Below are 23,836 nucleotides of genomic sequence, written 5' to 3'. Positions count from 1 at the left end.
CAAATGATAGATTTTACCAAAAAAACGTTCAACATTGATAGCAAATTGCGTTGTCAGTTGGCCTTTTTTATATGAATTATCTACCTCTCATCCAACGAAATTGTTTGTTTGTGCTCAACTTGAGCATTCGCTGTCGGTGACAGACAATTTGAGGTCCTTAAATCAACTTCCCTCTTTCAACTCCAATCAAAACTCATTTTTTGTATAGTTTTCGTGGCCAATCAACGCTTTCTTTCTTTGGCCAATCAACGCTTACTTTCTCGCCAATTTAAAAAAAAATATTTTGACAATGAAAGAATTTGAATGAAAATATTTTCTTCGCTTCAAATATTTTTTTCTTCGTTTCAAATAAAAATAATTTTTTTTCGTTTTCTATCCGAAAGTGGCGTTACATATATCTCTTGTTAAACAATTAAAACGGCCTTGCTTGCTTGATCTGGCTGATCAGCTCTTCAACTTTGACCAATCAGGCTTTTTCGAACAACTGACAGTCTTGAAACTTGCATCTTTGCAACCCACAATAGCAGGTGTGCGTTTTGATCTGTCGAATCAGAAGCGAATTGCGTCTCTTTGTCTTCATATTGGAACGCACTTGCATTTCTTTCTCGGAGCTGTCGTACAGATAAACAATCTGTAGGTTGGGTTGATTCGCGGTGCCGATTTATTCAAGTTTACAATTCCAATTTGTTGGTTTATTCGCGGAGCGAATCGACACTTAAATTTGCTGCTTGCTGATTTAATATTTTGAATGCAGAATAATTGTAGATTTGGCGGAGCAAAAGTTCGTCCTGTTATTGGATGGGTATTTCGCTTAGCGAAATAAGCTTAAATTTTATCTAGTCTAAATTAAGACTTTGGCGGAGCGAAATCTAGTTTAAGAGAGAGACAACTAAATTGAATTAAGAAAATGAGCAGAATGAAACAAATTAAAATTAACTAAAACTGATCAACAATTTGATCACGACACCACATTTCCAATTGCGGCAACTTAAGATCACAAGACGACATGAACAGACAAAGTAATCAGACACAGGATGTAATCAAATTTAAAATTGTGAAAACTTAATATTTGATCTTGAAAACAAGAACTAAAATGATGATTAAAATTAAATGGTAAATGAAAGTGAACCAAATTTAATTTAACTAAAATAACTTGATTTGCTGTACCAAATCAATAGCCCCAGAATGAAATGTACTACTGTACCACATTTCCCCCTTGACGAAAATAAATGGCAAAGTTATTTATCATAAAATTAATAACAACTGTACTGGTTAAATAATTAATACTCTAATGTTTTGATTCAGAAATGTTTCACTTGTTAAAATTTCATTAGTTTGATTAAACAGTTTTTAGTCACTGTCACTCTCATAGTATCTTTCAGCCTCGCCGACCGTCATCGATGATTCTGGTCCCTCATAATTAGGCGAAACGTAGTATTGTTTGGGGTACGACAGTGTAGGTGAGCATGGGCCGACTCTAAAATCAGTTTCGCTTTGTTGACTTTGGGCAGCAGCCGTCTTTATGGCTGAAATTATTGATTTGTTCTGTATGTTTTTGTTTGATGATCTTTCTCCTTTTGTTTCTCGCATATACACCAGGACTGGATGTTGTAGGGGAACAAGTTTATACAGATATGACCGATTCATCTGATTCAGCAACCGAGGGCGATGATCGTTTTAGTTTCAATGGAATTAGTGCAGCTGAGGCTTTTGTAGCAGCTTTACGTTTTGGTCTGCTAGGTGGCTTCGCTATTACAATAGAAGTTGATGGCATCTCCATTGGCACCGCGAAATCGCTTGTTATTTCTGTGGGTTGTTTTAGCGGTGCTGTTGTCATTGTTCTCTTTGGTTCAGTGGGCATTCGTACCCGTAGAGCGCGTGTTACATTGGAATGTATTGAAGAGACCGTACTGACATCGTCTGCTAATTTCCTGTGCTTCATGCGTTTGCCTCCCTCTAGGTTCTTCCTTAACTCTTTTGCGTCATGACTGATCAGATCTTCAGTTGTTTTCCCCGTTGGTGTCTTTGGTCGTCGATTTGCGTACACTTGCAATTCTGTCTGGCGTTCGGCTTTTGTGCCAAATTTGGCTAAGTCTGAGTTTCTGATGGATACATCTCTTTTTCCTGGTTCTTTTATTACTGAGGTGAATGTATCTGTTTTTATCACCGAAGAACCAGGCTCCTACACGTCGTATAACCCATCTAGGCTTTTCTTAGATCGTTTTGTGCGTGGTCTCTTTTTGGCGAGTTTTACTTCTAATGAAGCATCTGTTCGTGGCACTGATTTTCCGATGTCTGGGTGGGGAATCACTCTGGATTCTTTGTTCGGGTCCTCATTTTTTCGTTTTGCTGCATCTTTGCTTAGTCTGTCTCTATTCAACTCAAGTTCTGTGTCACTCCTTCCCTCGTTGTCCCAGTTTTTATCAGAAATGAGTTCCACCCATCTTACAGTCTCCAAATCTAAATATTTATTTAAAATATTTTTGTTTGTCAGACTTTTTGGGTCCAGTTTAGTCGCTATATGTTACTTAATGGAGTATTCGCCTTTCTAGCAAAATGTGCTTCAAATGGTGATATATTAATAGTCTTTTGACGGCATATTCTTAGCTGAAAAATTATTGAATATATTGATGCTTTCACATTGAATTGATTTCGCGCCGCCGTTTTAATGCAAGCTAATCGATTCTTGATTGTTTGTATAAGCCTATCAACTAAACCAACCGCTCTGTGATCGTGTATTGGAGCTTGAAATAACTGTATAATATTTTGACTACAAAATGTTTTAATTTGTTGTCCCGTTTGGCATCGAGCTTGATCCAATCTAACTGTAAGGGGTATACCATGTAGCAAAACATACTCTTGAAGAAATTTCAAAATATTATCTGCATTAGCTCTATCAAATACTTCTGCTGTTGGAAATTTTGAAAATCGATCTATACATGCAAGAAAATAAATCTCTTGATTTTTTTCATTATAAATTGGTCCTCCAAAATCAATTTGAATTTCTTCATTTGGAACTTTGCATAACTTTAATGGTGCCCATTTATTAGCAGGTATAATAGATTTTAAATTTTTACCAATCTTGACACAGGGGTTGCATTTTGCAGTCTTTGTAATTATATCCCTGTGCATATATGGCCACCACGCATGAGTTGCCATATCTGTCATCCCCCATGTTCCAGGATGAGTTGCATGAATGGCGTCGACGTATGAATCTTTGATTGCATGGGGAAAGGCTATCTTGTCGTCGATGCAGACACATCCATTCTTGACATGTATATCTTTCCAGAATGAATGTATGTATGGTGATATCTGCTTGCATCGGTCCTCATTTTCGGTTAGGAAGCAATCCCGTATCTCTTTTAGAATCGCATCTTTTGTTGTATGACTAGCCATTAAGGAACTGGAAAAGATCTTTGAGATAGCGAAGTTGAATGAGTCCGAATAGAGGTCATCTACTGAAGGCGATGTTACTGTTTCTGTGTCAGTAGTAGGGGTGATTGGCGTTGCGGTTACTGCTTGAGCTGATGACGGTCCTGCTTCGTCTGCGAAACTTACTCTAGAGGGTGTCGATTGTTTGAATTGCATCAAAGTTTCTTCATCTGAATTCGATTGCGACATCATGTAGACTGTTTTGAATTTGTTTGCAATTCGTTGAAAATTGTTTAATTTAGGTAGCAACTGATCGGTACAACGATTCAAGGCGAAAAGCGAGTGAGGAATGTTAGCTGTTTCGATTTTGACATTGGAATTTGAGTTATTTGGTGTTAATTCGTTAATTGAGTCATCATTATTCGTAACTGTAGAATATTCTGGATTTTGCGGTGCGAATTCACTGCATAATTTGTTTGAGGAATTTGGATTATTTGAAGCTCGTTTTGCAAGCGAATTTCGCGCTGCGAAATCGACTTTATTTTCTGCATTTAATAAGAAGCGTTTTGCGCTGCGTTTAATTACATCCAATTTTGCTACTATAAATTGCTCGTCATATGCAGATATATTAACAGCTTTTTGTTGTGGTTCGCGAGAGACATAATCCACTAATCCCATTTTTGAGCCAGGGAGATGATCAATTGAAAAATCAAATGGTAGTAATCGATCTACCCAACGTGTCAATCTACTATTGTAAGATTTGTTAGATCTGTTCCCTCTCATGATTGAGAGTAGAGCCCTATGATCAGTTATTACAGTAAATGGTTTGCCGTATAAAAAATATTTAAAATGTTCCACGGACCAGACAACTCCCAAAAGTTCGAGCTCATTTATACTGTATCTGTCCTCATTAGAATTTAAGAATCGTGACGCGAATGCCACTGTATGCCAGCCATTAGGTGTACGTTGTTCTAATGCAAATCCCAAACCCTTACGTGAAGTGTCGGATTTTATTCATGTTTCTAATTCCGGGTTAAAATGTTTATTTTCGGTTTTTTCTGCAATCTTTTCTTTAATCAATGAGAACTGTTTTTCATGTTCTTCCGTCCAGATAGATTTTGGTGACAAATTTGGAATGAATTTTCCTAAATGATTTTCTGAACCCATAAACGATCGGAGTTTTTCAAGATTGGTAGGTGCTGATAATTTTTCGCTTGCATCCGTTTTATTTGACAATGGTGTTATACCTGATTGTGTAATATTATGTCCGAGCCATTCGATTTTTTCTTTTGCGAAGTGAAATTTTGCAAGATATATTCGGAGATTTTCTTGATCTAATTTTATCAGACATTTCCGTACTAAATCGAGATGTTTTTCTGTTCCAACTCTGCTCACATTCAATATATCGTCCAAGAAACAGAGGGTATTATCTAGACCTGCAAGAGTGCAATCAATTACTTTTTGAAATTCAGCTGGCATATCCGTAAGACCGTAAAATCCAGTTTTGAAGCGATATGTGCCGCTGACAAAATTAAAGTTACAATTGCGGGCCGTATCACTATGTAATTTTAGTTGGCTATATGCGTACTGCAAATCAAGAGTCGTAATATAAGCAGTCTCTTGAGGCGCCGTTGACAATGTTTGAGAAATCGTTTGAATTAACGAGTCTATATTCGGCATTTGATACTTGATTTTGGGAATGGCTTTATTTAGGATTTTGAAATCTAGTGCTATTTTGATTGACTGATCCTTTTTTACTGTAATGACTATTGGAGAGATAAAAAAATTGATCAGAACAATTGTTTAGTTTTTCTATATGTCCTTCGTTTTGCAATTTTTCACTTTCGATTTTCACGTTTGTTCAATTTTCGTTCAAAATTTCAATTTTCACTTTCGGTTCGGTTGAAGATGTATTGGCACTTTTCTTCCTTTTTGATGTGTCACTCGATAATTTTTGTGAAATTTTGAATTAACCGCGTGATTTTTAGATTTTTCAATTTGGCAGATCAAATCTGGGAATTCCTTTGCTAACGATCTTTTTATTGCACAAGGTTGATCTATGTTATTGACTTCTATATTCGGGCAAAGTTTCTGCGATATTGTTATGCCTAATTGATCAAAAAGGTCTTGTCCGAGAATTGGTCGGAAACCATCAGCTACGACCGTGATTTTTGCTTTCTGAATTTTCCAATCATTGCATTGAACTGGCGTTTTTAAAGTGCCTAGAGTTTGGACAATATCATTAGAAAAAGACTTTAATTCTAATGGTTCTTTCTCCGACCATTGTGATTGCGGACAGTTATACATTATTTCTCTAGCGAACGACATATTGGTAATAGTGCAACCACTGCCGAAGTAGAGAAGCAAATCACAATCTGTACTTCCGATCGTTATCGTTATATTTTTCGGTGCTACTTGTGGTGAACTAACATTTTCTACTGTCGCAAAGTAATTGTCGTCTGAAGAATCATAATCTGAATTAATTTGCTCGTTATAATTTATATAATTGACGTTTTGACTTTCCTGACTGGAATTTTGATTTGTAGTTTCAGCAGTTTCTACATTGATAATACGGTTGTTTTGTTGTGTATTTCGTGCATTATTAAGTTTTCTCCGACATACCTTAGCGAAATGGTTGAGCAAACCACAGTGGTTACATTTCTGACCCATAGCAGGGCAAAACTGGCGGTGCGTTGTTGTCCAAGCTTGACCACAACCTCGACATTGTTCAACTGATGCACGGTTGACTACTGCTCTACCTGATTGATTTCCACGCACAACATCGCCGCGAAATCGATTGAATGATTGTATTGCGTTCACTGTACTGCTAGTTGCACCGTTATTAGATGCTATTCTGATGACCCATTTCCATATTGACAGCAATACTAAGTGCTCTTTCGGGGTCAACTGTATCACGGAGAAGTTCCGGTTGAATATCATCATCCAACATGCTTGAGACGAAGATGTCCCTGATGATCACCTCCTGACGATTTTCAAAATCGCAATTTTCAGCCAATTCTTACAAAACGCTGTAGAATTGTTCTACTGTTTCACCCTTTTTCTGCTTTCGAGAAAAGAACACATATCGATCGAATGTGATATTTCGTGGGCGGATAAAAGCTATCTCCATCATCTCACAGAGTTTGAGGGTAGTCAGGTCATAAATATTATCATGAGGAAATTTTTGTGTTAGTAGGCGTCTTCCCTCCGTACCAATGCTTAGGTACAAAAGAGACACGCATTTTTGATCGCAAAGATTCCATGGCCGTTCCCCGCATAGTACTACCGCTTTTGTTATCTTTTGACATTTTAAGTACCATTTCAACTTCAATTGACTGTTTCGTATCTGACGGTCTCTCTCCATTTCAATTGTTGAATCTTCAATTGACGTCTCGTACTTTGGTTTCGCTGGCAATCGAACCGTCGTTGGTTTCGGTTGTAGCAGCGTGTCCAATGTGATATTCTCACGTGCGAGGATCGCAAGTTTTACTTGGATCCGCCATTTCTCCCATCTGATTGGTGGGTCCGATGTTAAGCGTTCCCAAAATGGCTCTATCGACAAAGGTGTTTTTCGAGATTCTCGAGCTGACTGCGCTATGTCGTACAGATAAGCAATCTGTAGGTTGGGTTGATTCGCGGTGCCGATTTATTCAAGTTTACTTTTCCAAATTGTTGGTTTATTCGCGGAGCGAATCGACACTTAAATTTGCTGCTTGCTGATTTAATATTCTGAATGCAGAATAATTGTAGATTTGGCGGAGCGAAAGTTCGTCCTGTTATTGGATGGGTTTTTCGCTTAGCGAAATAAGCTTAAATTTTATCTAGTCTAATATAGGACTTTGGCGGAGCGAAATCTAGTTTAAGAGAGAGACAACTAAATTGAATTAAGAAAATGAGCAGAATGAAACAAATTAAAATTAACTAAAACTGATCAACAATTTGATCACGACACTACATTTCCAATAGCGGCAACTTAAGATCACAAGACGACACGAACAGACAAAGTTATCAGACACAGGATATAAACAAATTTAAAATTGTGAAAACTTAAGATTTGATCTTCAAAACAAGAACTAAAATGATGATTAAAAGTAAATAGTGAATGAAAGTGAACTAAATTTAATTTAACTAAAATAACTTGATTTGCTGTACCAAATCAATAGCCCCAGAATGAAATGTACTACTGTACCACAGGAGCCAAAGTTAAATAATAAAAGGTTTTAACTTAAAAATTTCGTTTGAAACAAATTTTCTACGTTTGCTCGGTGGTGTTGAAAGTTATCAGAACAGACAAAGTTATCAGACACAGGATATAAACAAATTTAAAATTGTGAAAACTTAAGATTTGATCTTCAAAACAAGAACTAAAATGATGATTAAAAGTAAATAGTGAATGAAAGTGAACTAAATTTAATTTAACTAAAATAACTTGATTTGCTGTACCAAATCAATAGCCCCAGAATGAAATGTACTACTGTACCACAGGAGCCAAAGTTAAATAATAAAAGGTTTTAACTTAAAAATTTCGTTTGAAACAAATTTTCTACGTTTGCTCGGTGGTGTTGGATGTTCGAGCAGCTAAAAATCAAATAATTGTTTTACCACTCGACACTCTTTGTCCCCGTCCTCTTCAAATTGAATCCTTTAAAAATAGCGTCATATATACACCTAGGAATGACTTAAATCTGCAATGAAAAACGGGGCGTGAGTATCAAGGGTGCTCCTACCTTTCACATCCGAAAGTGAGATCAAAAACAGCTTTTTCGCCTCATAATGACCATGATCAACTGGTCACAATTTCAGCATGTTGTTTACATAAAATTGCTTAAATAATTTGAATAATAATGAAAAACTGTTTAAGCGTTTCGCCGGAATCAGAAAGCTGCCGGATAAACAATCCCTGCGAGTCAAAACTAACAGACATATTCCAAAGTATCAAAACTGGATCTGAGTATGGATTCTACAATATCATTGTGTATGCCAAATCAACTCTCGGCTCAACAACTGTGTGGAGTGAAGTGAAAGAACTCACATTCATTAATGCATTTCTTGGTTTCTCAGGTCTGTATACACAAAGTTTTCAGGAATCAGTCTAGAATAACCGTTCAATAAAATATTTTCAGGACAAACAAATAAAAATGCAATCAGTGACAGCGTAGCCGCGAGAAATTGCACTGTTGATTAGCCAATTAGATGCCAAGACTATAGAGGACTTTGAAAAAATATAAAATCTTGATTTATTTTTTTAAAGCGATCAAATGTAATTATTGTTGCGCATTTGATGATTCTTCTTAAATCATTCTTGTAAATAGTTTAAGTAATCTGACTGTAGATCTGCAAGAGGACTTTTGTTGTTGTGAATGCTCAACAAAGCTCGAAAATGAACTTTCAAATAAGCCAAATTTTGAAAAAAAAATTTCCGAAACCAGAACAGATTTAATTGAACAGAACGCAAACCAAACACATTAATTTTTCTATTCCTTCTTATAAACCCTGCGCTTGTAATTAGGGAATTATTTACCAGCTATGTAAGGGGTACTGACAGTTTCATGTTAAAAACAATGCTACTTTTATCTGATTTACTTGAACCGCAAACTTTTTTTTCGAACTTCATTTTAGAGCTAATAATTTTTGAGACATAATACGTAAGCATTGGTCTTCTTTGAAACAAAATCTCAGTTTTGACGCTTTTCATGGATTTTTGAATTGAATGTTATTCTGCTTGATCAATGACATGAACTCTTAAAGATATTCTTAGACTTCCAAAATTCGGTACGGCCTTGGAAGAGGCGTAACAGGTTTTTGCAATTTCGAACTGTTTCGAGATGTATTTTTTGACCCTCATGCCTACCTGCAGAGCAAATTAAAGTTCGAAAACATTACCTTAGAAAAATTACAAAACTTAGTACGGTGCCGTATAAGGCCGTATCAATTTTTGTAATTTTTCATAAACTGATGAAAAAGTGACTTGTATGAGATAAGCGATAGATTTAAAGTCGATTTTAGGAATTTAGAATTTACAAATTGGTAATTACATCAATTGGCTACGGTGCCGTTGAAAACTTATTACGTCCTTATACGGTGCCGTACAAAGTTTTGTAAGTTTTCTACGGCAGCTTATAAGTCTTAGTAAGTTTTCGGAGTTTCGTCTATGGTGGGTAACCTGGGTATACACAAAGTGTGTGCATTTAGCTTCAAAAGTCGTCAAGTTCTCGATATAATTTAGAGAACCAGTCAAAAAATTCAACTTTCATCCGTCATCAGTAATTGTTTGAAGATTCTCGGATCTTTAAAAAATCACCCCTCCCCCTTTTGTACCTAGTTGAGATATTATAGTTCCTTCTTTTGCACATTAGCATAATAAGATTCAGAATCGTTCAGAAAGTTTGGTCAATAAATCACTCACTTAATTGCCTCCTTTTGCACTAGTAGAGGCAATTGTTCAAGTGAAATGCCAAAACGTTTAAAATTTGCATTTTGGACTCCAGCTCAGAAAAATTATTGAAATAGAATCAATTAATTCAGTTGTTTATTTTCAGTTGGTCCGGATATATGCGGTGGGAAATTTGCAATGTCATTGGGAATGTATCATGCCGACTATATTTTTGTCTATAAAGTGAGCGAAAAAACGGTAAGCTACATATCTGTTGAAGGATAGTAAATAATTTCCTCTTTGAAGGTTCTTTAAACTATCTATGGGAAAACTCTCATAAGTTCAATTCATGAAGAAATCATTTGTGATACTATTTGTGATACAAGATAATCATTTGTGATACAATTTGTGATACAAGATAATCATTTGTGATACAATTTAAACGCGCAACCCTTAACTTTTACAATGCTACAAATAAGTTTTCAACTTTTTTGGATCCTGTTTTTAACAATAATTTAGTCCTTTTCTGCAACAAGTAAACTAAAATTATTTTCATATGGTTAAATATTTTTGAAACAATCATTAATTCAAATCATTCAAGCAAAATTATAAACATCAATCAATTTTCTGAAAGAATCACATTATATAATCTTCTTCTTATTGTTCTTTATTGTTTTCTTTCAAAAATATAAATTGCTTTTAAAAGCTCCTACCTTACAAATCAAAAAACTTCATATTATGAGAGCAAGTCATCCAACGTTTTCATCTGTATAAACCATTTGTATGTTGCAGGTGGTAGCTGATAGCCTAGAAGGAGTAGTTCTCACACAGAACGAAGGATTCATCCCTCAGTTAAAAGAAAACGACACCGACCAGATATTATGGGTAGGCTTAGAACTCAGTGTTTAAATATACTGTTTTTGTTTTTTTAAAGAATGGCGTTTTAAATGATCGTTGGCGAATCCGTAGATGTTTTGTTTTACTTGTGAGCACCTTCAGATAAACTGCAATAATAAATAGCTCATAGTGTGTCTCACAATTCCAAAATTCAAAAAGTGATCTGGATACATTTTTTTCTTTGTAAGCGTCTTTTGTCTTTTTTCTTTGCTAGATGGAACAAAATATCAATCCCTGGACAAAACCGGATGTCATTTTTGCAAGATTTTGGGCGACGATAATATTTTGGCAAGATTTTGCTAGGCGGATGGTCATCTTGCAAGATTCTTTCAACTTTGTTGGGCTCCTTTTGGCCTCTGATTAATCATCATTGCCCCGTAATGTTTGCGAAAAATATCTGAGTTGATATTGCGTTTATATTAAGAGATAGATTCGAACAAAAATGACAAAAGAATTCATTAAAAAAATATTTATATTTATTCAACTAATGACAATTTCGATTGTTTATCTTTTTGCATTTCACACAACTACACGCGTCAATTGTTCTTCTTCAAAGAAAAAAACAATCTTTTGAAAAATAGATTCATGTTTGTTAAATGACAATATACCTCAATTTGTGCAATTGCACACCTTTAACAGAATATTTGAAAAAAATCAGTTCTTACGGGGAAAAAAGATTTCTCACGGGAAAATAAAGTTATTTCGAGCTATTAATTGTTGTTTAATTTTTTTTTGTATTTAAGAGGCTTCTCAAAACTTTTCCCCCTTAACGAGATCTTTTCGAAATACAGTCTCTTCAATTTATGAATTTTTACTCCAGCATATTTCGTGGAAGTTATTTCAAAGTACTCGCATAAAAATGAACGAGCTACCGGCTAACGCTTGCTACCGATGCTCAAAACTGAAATTCTATACTCTCTACATATCTTGAGGTTCTGAAAATTATGGTTTGGTTTGCGCAACCCAGTTTGATATTCTCCAAAATAACCAATATTTAATTTGATGCATCATCATGAATAATCAAAAGTAGACAGCGTCGGCTTTTCTGTTTCTTTTTTTTTAGGTGAGCATCGGCGTCGATGGCATTGACAGATATGGTTTGTTCCAGAAAGTGGAATTGAAATCTGCTCGCATCAGTGAAGTAATGTAAGTTGGGAACTAATTTTATACAAAAGAGCATCGGCGTCGATGGCATTGACAGATATGGTTTGTTCCAGAAAGTGGAATTGAAATCTGCTCGCATCAGTGAAGTAATGTAAGTTGGGAACTAATTTTATACAAAAGTTTTAGCAATATTACGAAAAAAATTGACCCAATTGAATATATGTTAAAATATTGAATTATAACGGTTTCATTTCCAGTCCCAAGGTCTACTGAAGTTTGGCTATGGCCTGACTGATCTTGTTTTAATTTTGAGACTCCGTGGATATTCTTTATTGCGTTTAAATCCTTCTCTTGATTGGCATTAGTTATATAGTCTGTCAGATAATTCTAATAAAAAGCTACAAAGTTTTTTGGGTAGTATCTATCAAGTGTTCAGAAATTTATTCTTTCTTTAAAAGTCGAAAATTCATAGAACCGTAAAATTTATAACTGTCTTAAATATCGGTGAGTTGATAGGGTGGACGTTAAGAGGATCGGATGATCCCGTTGTCCATCCTCTCCATACTGTGCTAAAATGATTGCTCTAGCGAACTAATTTTGTTGTGATTTGTAATTGTTGGAGAAATTTATTCTTTCTTTTTTTCTTTCTAAATGTAAAACTCCTTCACGTGGCTACGCTTTGCATGCTATTGCAATGCCTTAGCGGAGCTTGGGACTTGATGTGAAGCTATTTTAACCCAAAGTGAGGTCAAGTTATTGGCCTGAGTATGATTAAGCTTGTTTGTAATCGGGATATGAAACGAAAAGATCACAGGGAGTAAATGAGGCATTATGGCTGTGTTGAAAGATTGCATGCAATGGAAAACTGGCAATAAATAAATTTTCATGCAACCCATTTATTTATTTGAACTAAATTAAAAGCAAGGTAGATAAGTTGACGAACTATTTGCAGCTTATTGGCGTTTTTGATTCGCTGAGAGAGCTTTCGTTACATGGAAATTACTAGCTTGTTATTAAAGATATACGAAACAAAAGTACTTTAAAGCGACCTCAAAGACTGCAGTAAAAATAGTTGCAAAAGACGTAGCTCAAATTCAATTTAAGCTAAATTTCCTTGTTTTTAGTCTATCATTTGTTTTCAGCTTTTTTACTTCTAAATGATATCTAAATTCTGAATTTTCAACTCCGACCGCTATTATGATCTTAACGTGTGCTCAACTCTGAAAACCTTTTTTTCCGGGCAATGGGCCTTTGATGGGTATTTGTCAAATGGTGTTCCGCAAGCTAAAAAGCGACTGGAAGTGTCAGTTTCTTCTCTAGCGTAGGATAGGTTTCTTAAACTTAAAATATTTGTTTTCAGATATTGTGGTTCGGCTGACGTTTCGTCCACGGGCTTTGCCCTTCACACTTCAATAAACGCGTTTGTATAACACGAATTTGATTTAAATACATCAATTTTTGATTTATCAATTACCGGCTAATTTTTTCGCCTCGAATAGTTTTTTTTTAAATTGTCAGGTATTTTGGGCTTTGGGTGTTAAAATTAAATTTGCCGAACAATTCAGGGGAATTTACTAATATTGAACTTATCGGTTAAATTTGGCCGATTTCGGGAACGGTGACTTTGCAAAAGTTGTAATTTTTTAATGTAAAACGCTCACATGAATGTAATCGAAGTCCAAACTTGTACAAACTTGCACTTTATTTTACAATAATCTATCTCTGAACCCCATTTGATTAGTGACCTACTTACCGCACACAAAAATATTAAAAAGACTTCACTTATTTCAACCACTAATAGACGCAACGAAAATAGTTGTGGACTAGAAAACGTAAGATCTGATAAAAACTTATCGTAAAATTTATAGTCTTGAGAAACACCGTTTGATAACAGAAAACTTTCTATTATCAAAATTCAGGTGCACCGAAAACATTCATCAGCACATCCTCTCAATCATACCAAAAACGGCGGATAATTAACATGTTATTGTGAAGATTGATAAAAAATTGTAGTCTTTGACCAAAAACTACAACTGTGTTTATTCAGTTTATCCTGGAATATGTTGATGCTTAAAGTAAGCCTCATTCATCTCAAAGAGCCCATAGATTGTCTAAAGTAGGACAGAGCGGTTTAGATTGTTCAATATGACCAGAAAAAGCTGAAGTGTATACCTGTAAAGCTGACTTTCAAATTTGCAAGTTTTAATTTTTTCCATCTAAATAATGTTTTAAGACGGTGTTCTGATTGTAACATATTTTCTCTCGTCACGTCCTAAAGAAGAGAAGATTTCTCTGCCAAGAGGTCACAGTAGTTTTTCTTTTATTAAATTTTGCAAAGGGTTTCACGAAGTCATGGAGAGTCAGTATTTGATAAGTTCTCAAGGGCACAAACTGTTTTTAAAATTTTTCAGGTCACATGATGATTTGTTATGAGTCAGTTGCAAATATATCAAAATGAAAACAAAAATTAAAACGAATTTTTTGGTAATTTTTGGAAATAGATCAAATTAAGCTTAGCAATATTTAAAAAAGCACACACTGATCAATTTTCTTGCTAGTTTTGTATTCTATTTACTTAATGTTTTAAAAGACAGCATTTGAAAAAATCGGAATCAATTCAAGCGTGGACTTTACTGTTTTTGCAGTTTTGTTTATCTTTTTGAATTTTGCTTGTCAATGCAAAAGGTTTACCTCTGCTACACATAATTGACGCAAAAGAATGAGTTTAGTGGCTCTGATGCAGGGTCAACTTTAAACAACGACAACAATTTTGATCCTGTATTTGCTAATATTTTTGCTATAAATTGAATAGTAATTATTTGAGACCGTATTTAAGAAAACTAAAAATTTTTTGAATGATGATTCGGATTGTTGCAAAACTGCCAAATGTTTTTTTGGTCTACAATTAATAGTGCGAGAGACATTTCCGAAATAAATCACAATTAGGCCGTCTTTCGTTTTGGTCTAATTGTCACTAATTTAGATATCAGATACAGCAGCCATGGATACCAGAGATATGTGGAAAGCTTTGACGAGAGGCGTGAACACAAAATTTTTCCTTGCTTATCAAACTGCGGGTATCGTAGATATTTGTGACAGTCGCCTACAAAAAGAAGTAGTTGTTAACTATATTTGCTTACTAAGTATATGTTATAGGAACAAGCAAGTGTGACAAGCCCGAGCAAATTTACTCTTGTAAAAATCATTTTTGCTTTGAGATGCTTAGTGAGACTAAATAAAATTAGGAACGAAGTGGTCATCGCAACACAAATGTTTTTCTTTTAATGATTGCGTTAACCTTGTTCCAAACGTTTTTGATTTTTTTTCCAGAAGAACAAAAAACGAACAATTGATAAGTAGCATATGTCAAATACATAGCAAGTTTGTTGTTGTCGACATAGGTCCAATACAAAGCAAAAGTTTTCTTAAAAAAGAATATAGAATCAATAACCTCTGTGCTATGCCAATCATTTTATTTCAGGCAAAACTCATTACCATTTTTAATTACTGCCTAAATCTTAGCGACTCTAATCTTAACCTCAATCAAAAAGTGAATTTTAGTCGAAAAAGGTATTTAACGAAAAATAGTCACTTAGGATTAATGATAAAATTTATTGAAAACTGTTTATGTATATTTATCATTCTTTTCTTGATTATTATTTTTTTTAATTTGTTTGCAGGTATTTCTACAACTCGGATGGCGAAACTGATTGCTATGGCAGGGGAATGCAGCTCTCCGGTAATCTTAGCAAGCATATTTTGGAATTATATTAACAAAACATTGCTGAAAAAAATGGAAAAAAATCATTAATTTCAAATAAGATATCAGTGAAGTAACTCGGGAGCTCTTCTTGTTTATGAACCTCTTTTTATTCAGTATCATTAGGAGGACAACACTTAGAAAATAACCGCATAAATAAATGGAAACTACAAAAATCTGAATCTTATGACAAGTTGCTAGATTTGAGCACTGGAAACATATAGTCAAATCATGAAGCATCTTTTTCGAAAATTATTTTGCTCAAATCTTGCAACTCGTCATACAGCGTCAGTGGCGAGAAAAGAGCGCTGAAAAAAGATAGTCTAATCCCAAAGGAAACTTGTGCAACTGTTATGCAGCTGTTTTTAGCGGGACGAGAGTTGATAGTTGAGTAACACCAAAATACCACAGTGGTTATTGCTATCGAGAAGCTAAGTTGTCGAGTAAATTCAGGAAGTCGATAACAACCGTGTGACAGGGTTCTTGATCAGTTCTTATTACGATTATAGCAGTTGCATAGCGTACACCACAATTGATAAGACTGTCAGTTTCCGCAATTTTTCTCCGCCTCTAGTCAAGGGGCAACATTGCCGACAAAGTAGAGTGACACGAAAAGGCATTCCCGGACTTGTCTCAGAGCAATTGAGTGCTTAACCAGCATAGTTAAAGAGTAAAAACTTTGTTCAACATTGCATCTCCAGAACGTTTTAAGTTTCATTATGTGCAATTATTCTTCATTACAATTATATTGAGCTCAGAGAGTTCGCCAATGCTAAGTTTATCTTGTGGATAGTCTGAAAATTACTCATACCCCAAGATTAAGTCTGAGCATAATTATGTCAACTTTTGTAGCTTATAACTGGTAACTACTTTACTAGTATACACACTATTTATATATAAGCCAGTTTGTAGACAATTACCACAAAGCCCATATAGCTTAGTGCTTACGACTTGCTACACAAATTTAATGTTACAAGTACCCTCTCGGAAGATAGAATCGCATATAAAACAAACCTTGTTGGCGGGAGTTAAGGTGAACATCTTATTTTTCATGAAGTAAGTTTTACTCAAAAATCAAGACAGGCAGTGTAAACTGTGACATGAACAGAGTACTGGTGATCCTAAGAATCAGAGTGTCTCAAGACTGATTCAGCACTGATTTGCTCTGCCACCAACCTCTGGGTTCTAATGACATATAGCAAGTTTTTGCTAGCTTGGCCGACTTTCTTAGTCTTCTTTGGACGTTGATTACAACTGTTGTTGTTGTATCAAGGTTGATATGTTAATCGATAATTTATCAAGCTCCGATGCGAAAACGTGTTGTTGAATAACTTCGATAAATAAATAAAACTTTTGGTACTTTATTTTAAAACAGCCCTGGTTGCAATTACAACAGTTGCATAGCTTACACCACACTACAATTCATTAAGTTATTTATTTCGACCAGTCAATTTTCTAAAATCAACTTCTCTGTGGTTCATGATTCGCAATTGTTGTAATCGCAAGGAGATTTCGATAAAAACATAATATCATCGAGTTGTTATCACTTTGGATAATTCCTGACGTCGACAACAACCATGTGGTAATATTTTTTTGATCAAATCACGTTGCTATGACAAAATTAGAAAACTTTTTCGATCAGATACCTTGTTAGTGCCCAATGAAAAGTAAGAATATCTGAAAAATTGGCAAATTAATGCTTTGGATAAAATTACAGTTTTTTATGAAAATTTATTTTAGTATATTGAGACAGTATTTACCGCAAGAATCAACAGAACCTATCCAGATTAATGATTGAAACGCCCAATTGCCAGTTTTGAAATGCCAAAAAATGCATTTTAAATACTGGACATAGGTACTTTGCGTCTGACACGGTATGGACATTGACATATACATCTTTTTTATTGGCTCGGCCTGTGTTGTTTTGCATAAACTGCATAACATTTTAAGTGAAGTTACATAGGAGATTACTGTGTAAAAAATCGCGTTTCGACTGCGGGACTTTAAATTATCTGGCTACAAAGTGTGGAGGGGATAGAAAAGATCCCAGGTTTTTAGGGTGCTGGAACAGAAAATTTTTATTGTTTTTGCTGTCAATGTCTAAATAGCAAAAACATTAAGTCAAAAAAGCAATGACTGTTAAATGTTTTTTGTTTATCTTTAGAAAAAGCGAGATATTGCTACCTGGTGAAGTGTGACGAGGCGTTCTGCCCCTGGGGAGTGCTGGAAGACAAAGAACCCAAAATAACGTAATTTTCTCGTTCTTTAGTGAAATTCACACTCGGGCCCCAGTTGGGCTACTTTAACAATTTTTTTTGCCAGAACTAGAACGAAGAACAGTTATACAGAAAGCGTCTATATGATGTCCCAGGTCTGGGCGTAGACTCATGAAAAGACTTTAAAAGTCTATTGGGGGTCCAACGTTGACTATGATTACACGGACCAGCAGCTAGTTAAAGTTTAGCTATGGTCTTTTCATGGGTCCAACATTAGTAAAAAACAACAGTCGAGTTAAGCTTTTTTCAAGGGTCCGTCATAAATATTTTTTAAGTCTACTGACTGAGAATTCGAAGTTTTTCTGACTCTGTACAAACAGAAGTAGCTCCGGAGCAAGTCTAAACTGTTTTGCACCAGAGCAGTCCAACTAAAAAAAAGCTGCTGGATTATATAACCACATGAGTTGGTTGAATGAAACCAGGTGGCTTGAGTGTATTGGTCCTATTCCCACAATCATGACAAAAACGTGGCATCATACTGCTTGTTTTCTCTTCCAAATTAAAGTATTATCAGAAAGACATTGAAGGTCTTTTTAGGGACTTATGTTTATTGAGAATCGAAACAATGAAGAAGCGTTCATAATGAGTACATTATAATCAGTAATGAGCAAAAGAGTGGGACGTAAAATCTTTTAGGTAAAAAAGAAGACTTTTGAAAAGACTAATGGTGGACCCATGACTTTATTTGAACATTGGGTACAACTGAAGTCCAGCCCTCATTTTGGGGTCGAGTCTTTTGTAAAAACTTTACGTCAAGCTATTTTTTTTTTCAGAAAACAATCTGAGTGGAGCTAATATCCAGAACGGCTGAAAATCCAGCTATAGACTTTTTATAGCTCATATGCGTCGTGTATGTTCTTACCTTGCTACATTTTGGTCGAGAATGGTGTAGAGACCAGAACTAACTAGACATGGGGTAGAGACCGGAAGTTGATGTAATTTTGATTTCAAGAGAATAACTGAACACCTGATTTTCAGTTTGAATCATTCGGGTGTTCTGTTTACCCAAACAGTTCCGCAATTTTTTTTTGTGCAGGATCTTCAGTGAAGCAATTTTGTGTAAGAAATCGTTGCGTATATGCATTGGCATGCGTTGCCAAAACTGACGTCGAGGCATTTGGAAATATTCATCAAGATTCTTAAGCCTTTAAATTAGCGTATTTCAGGTCTCGATGTTTGATTTTCGATCTTGGCCTGGAATGACGTAAAGATGCATTAACGAAAAATGCGCCTTGGCTTCTAAAACCTAGAATTTTTGAAATCAATTGTTTAGCAAGTTTGTCCCCCTCTCAACTACTATGTCTAAAAACTATCAGTTTTGTATATGTCGTACACAATCAAAAGTATCTTAAGCTATCTGGTATCTTAAGCTATCAGTTTTGTATATGTCGTACACAATCAAAAGTATTTTAAGCTATCTGGATCTTAAGCTATCTGGTGCGGCGAGTGCACTTGATACTATTTGATATTTGAATAGCGCTTAGCGAATCGCGTATCTTTAACTTGTCTTTCTAACTACGTAAGTGAATACTATTGTCAAGAAATAAGTTAAATTAAACAACTGATCGCGAGATGCAAAACGAATAAATAATTCCCGGTAACAGACAAAACGTATGAAATAATAAATGTAAGACAATGAACTTAAGTTGAATTTATAACATGCCCTTCAGGATCAGGTACAATCATTAATTAAATACATCGTATAGGAATTTTACTGCACCAAACAAAATGAATATGTACAACATTTCTCCCCTTTCGGCAAAAATTGAACGTGCATACATTGAAAATTTTATTTAAGATGTTGTTTAGAATATTACTTATTCACCGGTAAATATCAACTATAGTTTTACTGGTTTTCATAGCTAGTCATAAATAATATTGTTTTGAGTTTCAAGGAATTCAATTTTGAAATTACATATCCTCCTCATCAATATTAAACTCGTCGGTGGGGCTCTGATTTGCTGGTCGGATAAGAAGATCAGTAGGTGAAATGTCTCCTATGACTGGCGACGGTTATGGATGGGGTCTACTTGTGCTGCTGTTTTGGCTATAGTATGTGCAACAGAGGGCTGCGCAGATAAGATACACCAGCTCGGCGTTTTCTGCGGGGCTGTGACGGGTTTGGAGGGCATGATTTAGTTGATTCCCCCGACGAATCTTCATCCTCGAATCCTAAATACCTTGGGCCTCAATGTAGTTCGTGGAAGAATTTGCTTTAATGCCACTATGGGTGCAGAAGTAGAGGGTATCACCAATTCTGCAGTCTAATTTGTGGGTTGGGGTGCAAATATTATTTCCGAACTTTGTGGAGCTGAGATTTGTGATGCGGAGGTTGAGGCAGTTCGTATCGTAGTCTTCGTCGCCGCAAAATTTGATGGCATTTTTGGCATTCTTAATCGCACTGCGCGAGCAACATTCCAACGATTAGACGAGATACCGCTTGATGTGTCCCGTTTTCTCTGTTTCATTTTCCGGTCGCCCCTCTGAATTGAACTAAATTCTTTAGTGTGGCTGAGTATCTTAGCCTCTGTCGAGTTTTCAAAATTTTACGTTCCCGTTCTATGGATATACTCTGTGAGTTTCATTTTCCGCTCATCCCTCGTGCCAAATTGAGCAATCTCACTATTACGAACGCGACTTCCAACTTGCCTGGTTCGCGAATTACTGATGTGTGCTGATGTATTTTCTGGACTACGGAATCAGGAGCTAGCACCTCGTATAGACCATCGAGGTTCTTTTTGAAACGCTTGTTCAAGTGTTTTTTTTTCGGGCGATGGAGTTTGGTTGGACTGTTGTCTCTTTAAGTGGGATTGCTCGATGTATCTTCGTCGAGCAAAGGAACCGAGATTCATTGTCATCCGCGAGCCGTTCATGTGAGAGAGCTTCTTGTGTTGCCTTGCACGTTTCTCTCAATTTCTTCATCGCTGTGGTAGTTGCCCCAATGATCCTCCGGTAAGAGTTCATGGGTGTTACAGTCTCATCGTCTAAAAAATGGTTTAAAATATTTTTATAACTTAAATCAGAAAAATGTGGTTTTGTACTAACACATTTTGCAAGATCTAAGAACACAGCAACTGTTTCGTTGTTATCTTCCATTTTTTCTATTATTCTTTCAATAAAGTAAAGCTCAGCATCAGTAGACGACTTTCGAGATTGGAAACCGAATTGTTCTTTGTTCAAGAGCGCAAACTTTTCAAGATATTCTACTAACTGATTAAGTAAAAGTCTTTCAAAAACTTTTGCGAAAGTTGGCATTGCAGAAATTGGACGATAAGTAGTTAAAACAGAAACATCTCCTTTCTTAAAAATTGGTGTAATGTGTGCATCCTTAAGAATTGTTGGAAAAATTTTCTCTTGAATACAATCGTTAAATATAATCTGAAGATGTGTCCCAATAGCATATTTTCCGGATTTCAATGCCCAAGCATTGATGTATCCCGGCCCTGTTGCTTTGTTGTTGTCTAGATTGTCAATAACTTTATAGATTTCCCTCAAAGTAAAAGGTCAAAAGTTAACTCTTGAAATTTTCGCTCTATTTGCTTTCAATGCAATATTGATCTCAAAAAGTATAAAATTAATTTCGGAGTCTCAATTAAAACCAATTCGGTGCCTAGTTTTTGAGCTCATTAATGAAAACTAAGGTTTCAATAATAAACTTTGTGTTAAAAAATTATTATGACAGACCTCCATGGAGTAATTTTTCATATACTTCCATGGGGGCTGAGTCATATAAGGTTTTGGCTAGATTCTGCCGGATGTTCTCAGTCGCTTCAAGAAATAGGTTGTCATTTAGATCCTTCAATTTTATGAATTGGACCAGACCTGAACGATTTAATGATATGCAATGAGATAGCGCTTGACATGAACGTTGCCTGGCACTCCTGTGAGTGTATTAGAACTGGGAGTCCATAATACTTCTCTAAAACTTTCCCAGGTTGAGGTGGCACAACCGGACAACATCTGATCAGACCACTTTCAGAGTTTGCTCTCTTATCATACTTTCGTGCTACCTATGATCAGATGATGTACTGACTTCGGATTATGATCAAACGATTGAGACACCATTAATAAGACTACCGTGCAACCATAATTGTTTCCAGACATAGTAATTTGTGTCCGCACTATACCACCGTGAGCGACCCAATTGATCGGATCAGAGGTTGTTTGGATCTATGGTAATTCAGCCGGGGATCTATTTGCAGGAATCCTTGTGACTTTCATAGTTAAGGCACATGAGCATTGATTATAGTTGAAACAGGATCCAATTGTGGAGGTGAAAAATAGATCTGTTTTTACCTCCAATCGGACCCTATTGCAACAATATTCTGTGAGAAAGTGCCTAACTATGGAACTCACAAGGATTCCTGCAAATAAATCTTCGGCTGAGTTACTAGATCCAAACAACCTCTGATTAGAGGACATTTCAGGTTGACATGGTATGTTCATTAGGCAAAGCCTAGAAAAAGTGAGCCAGGGTTCCCATGAACGCTGAACCCCATTCTCATAGCTGACCTCTTTACCGAGGAGTGTTCTTGTTTTTTAGGTTGAATCCGACATTAATAGCAGATTCGGGAAGTGCTGTAATCTATCACGAAGTGTATATTCCTGGTTATCAGTTTCTAGTTAAAGGGACTGATTTGAGAACTAAAAGAACAGGCTATGACTCTATCAACAAAAACGTCAGCAGAGAAATGGGACAAAATGAAGAATATCTGCAGCAGAGAGCAAGCAAAACCTCATGGTGGAAAACATAATAAAAAACAAACAACCATAGCGATTGTGGTGTTTGATTTATTCTCCTTGAAAAAAATGTGTCTTCAGTATAGCCGTGTGTAAACAATCTATTGAGTTCTTTTGGTATTTATAATCTTTGTGTACCCTAATGGAGGTTGAAATTGGCCATTATTGGCTAAATATATCATTGCGAAAACTTGAAAAGGTCAATTAATAAAATATAGATCCCTCAATACCTTTCCCATTTGTCTGAATTCCAAATAATTTACTCCTTTCCTGGCAACTTTCGGTCCTCTAATAAAACTAATACTAAGTAGTTACTAACACCAAAATGGAGGAAATATTATAAAATTTGGTTAAAAACACTTTTATTCGAAGCCGCACAGCTTTATAGGAGAGATTTTTTTCCACTGCTCTAAATGTTTGTACAGTCAAGGCCAGCTTGCAAAAGTGACTAACAACTAGAAAATGGGCAAAGTTTATGAGTCGCATAGGACCTTTGTGCAGAAGATAATCGCTGTATGAAGTTTTTCGGTTCCTCTGAGAGAACTAGGTAAGCCTACTTCGCGCGCAGAAATAAGTAGCCTTAACTCCTCATACCTTACTTTAAGGCTGTAAAAGGAGCCCTCCAGGGGTCTGCCTTATAATTATTGATGGCGAAATTATAAGAATCTCACCTTTTTCTCTGCAAAAAAGTAAACGTAGCTCAATAAAAAAACTGAATTATATGATAATTGCGCTGAAAAGGTGTTCACTTTAATGCAGTTTCTCTACAAAAAACTCAACAAACTAGGCAGCCTTAAACAAAAAACTTTTTTATTTAACTTTATAAGCAGGATGATTTTCCAATCTTTCCATTCTTAGTCGACTACATTTTCAATAATTGTGGCTAAATTATACGAAATTGAGTCGTAAAGCTCCGGGAATGTTACTTATGGGAACGGCTATGGCCAGGCTTTAGTGGAATTTAATGAAATGACAATAATTGATTAAATAGCGTTTGCTATGATTTAAACATTGGTTCTACGTCACGAAGAACACCAATTCTCAATTTAAAATTTCTGCGCATAATGTTTCTTCAAAACAAAAACAACAGCATTTCTTCTAAAAAAATAAATGAAATGAAAATATCTTGTATTGTTTCTTGAAAAACTTATTGTGCTTACAGTTTTTGATGTTAGTGTTAGTTGGTAAAATTTTCAGATTGTTGATATATCTTGTCTATATTTCAAAGCTATTAGCTGCACCTTGTTTTTTAGTGTGATATTCTGATGTATTTTGACATGTTTGTTTCTGTTCTGTTTTGAAACCTAATGGAAT

At 35.5% G+C, this 23,836-nt stretch overlaps 2 protein-coding genes across 2 annotated transcripts in view; both read left to right on the top strand.

Annotated features, from left to right (window-relative positions):
* The window catches only part of LOC142350974 (uncharacterized), a 33,057-nt gene extending 21,265 nt beyond the window's left edge, over positions 1 to 11,792 (top strand). The window contains exons 6-9 of the mRNA XM_075403003.1: positions 8,234 to 8,433; positions 9,912 to 10,003; positions 10,538 to 10,630; positions 11,706 to 11,792. Coding sequence (XP_075259118.1) covers positions 8,234 to 8,433; positions 9,912 to 10,003; positions 10,538 to 10,630; positions 11,706 to 11,792 — 472 coding nt within the window. The remainder of the gene's footprint in view (positions 1 to 8,233; positions 8,434 to 9,911; positions 10,004 to 10,537; positions 10,631 to 11,705) is intronic.
* A 39-nt stretch (positions 11,793 to 11,831) lies between these two features.
* LOC142350970 (uncharacterized) lies at positions 11,832 to 22,536 on the top strand. Its single transcript, XM_075402998.1, has 5 exons — positions 11,832 to 11,897; positions 13,107 to 13,166; positions 15,427 to 15,485; positions 17,671 to 17,755; positions 22,326 to 22,536. The coding sequence occupies exons 3-5, from the start codon at positions 15,473 to 15,475 to the stop codon at positions 22,534 to 22,536; spliced, it is 309 nt and encodes a 102-aa protein (XP_075259113.1). The 5' UTR covers positions 11,832 to 11,897; positions 13,107 to 13,166; positions 15,427 to 15,472.
* Positions 22,537 to 23,836: the final 1,300 nt, after the last annotated feature.

This window comes from Convolutriloba macropyga, chromosome 12 (assembly GCF_964194025.1).
Source record: "Convolutriloba macropyga chromosome 12, txConMacr16.3, whole genome shotgun sequence".
NCBI lineage: Eukaryota > Metazoa > Xenacoelomorpha > Acoela > Convolutidae > Convolutriloba > Convolutriloba macropyga.
Note: the sequence above shows the minus strand (reverse complement) of the source record. Positions and strands in the feature narration are given on the sequence as shown.

Coding starts and splice junctions, on each gene's coding strand:
- LOC142350970 (XM_075402998.1), top strand. Junction 17,756..22,325: donor GACAAAGAACCCAAAATAAC/GTAATTTTCTCG, acceptor CTTGTTTTTTAG/GTTGAATCCGACATTAATAG.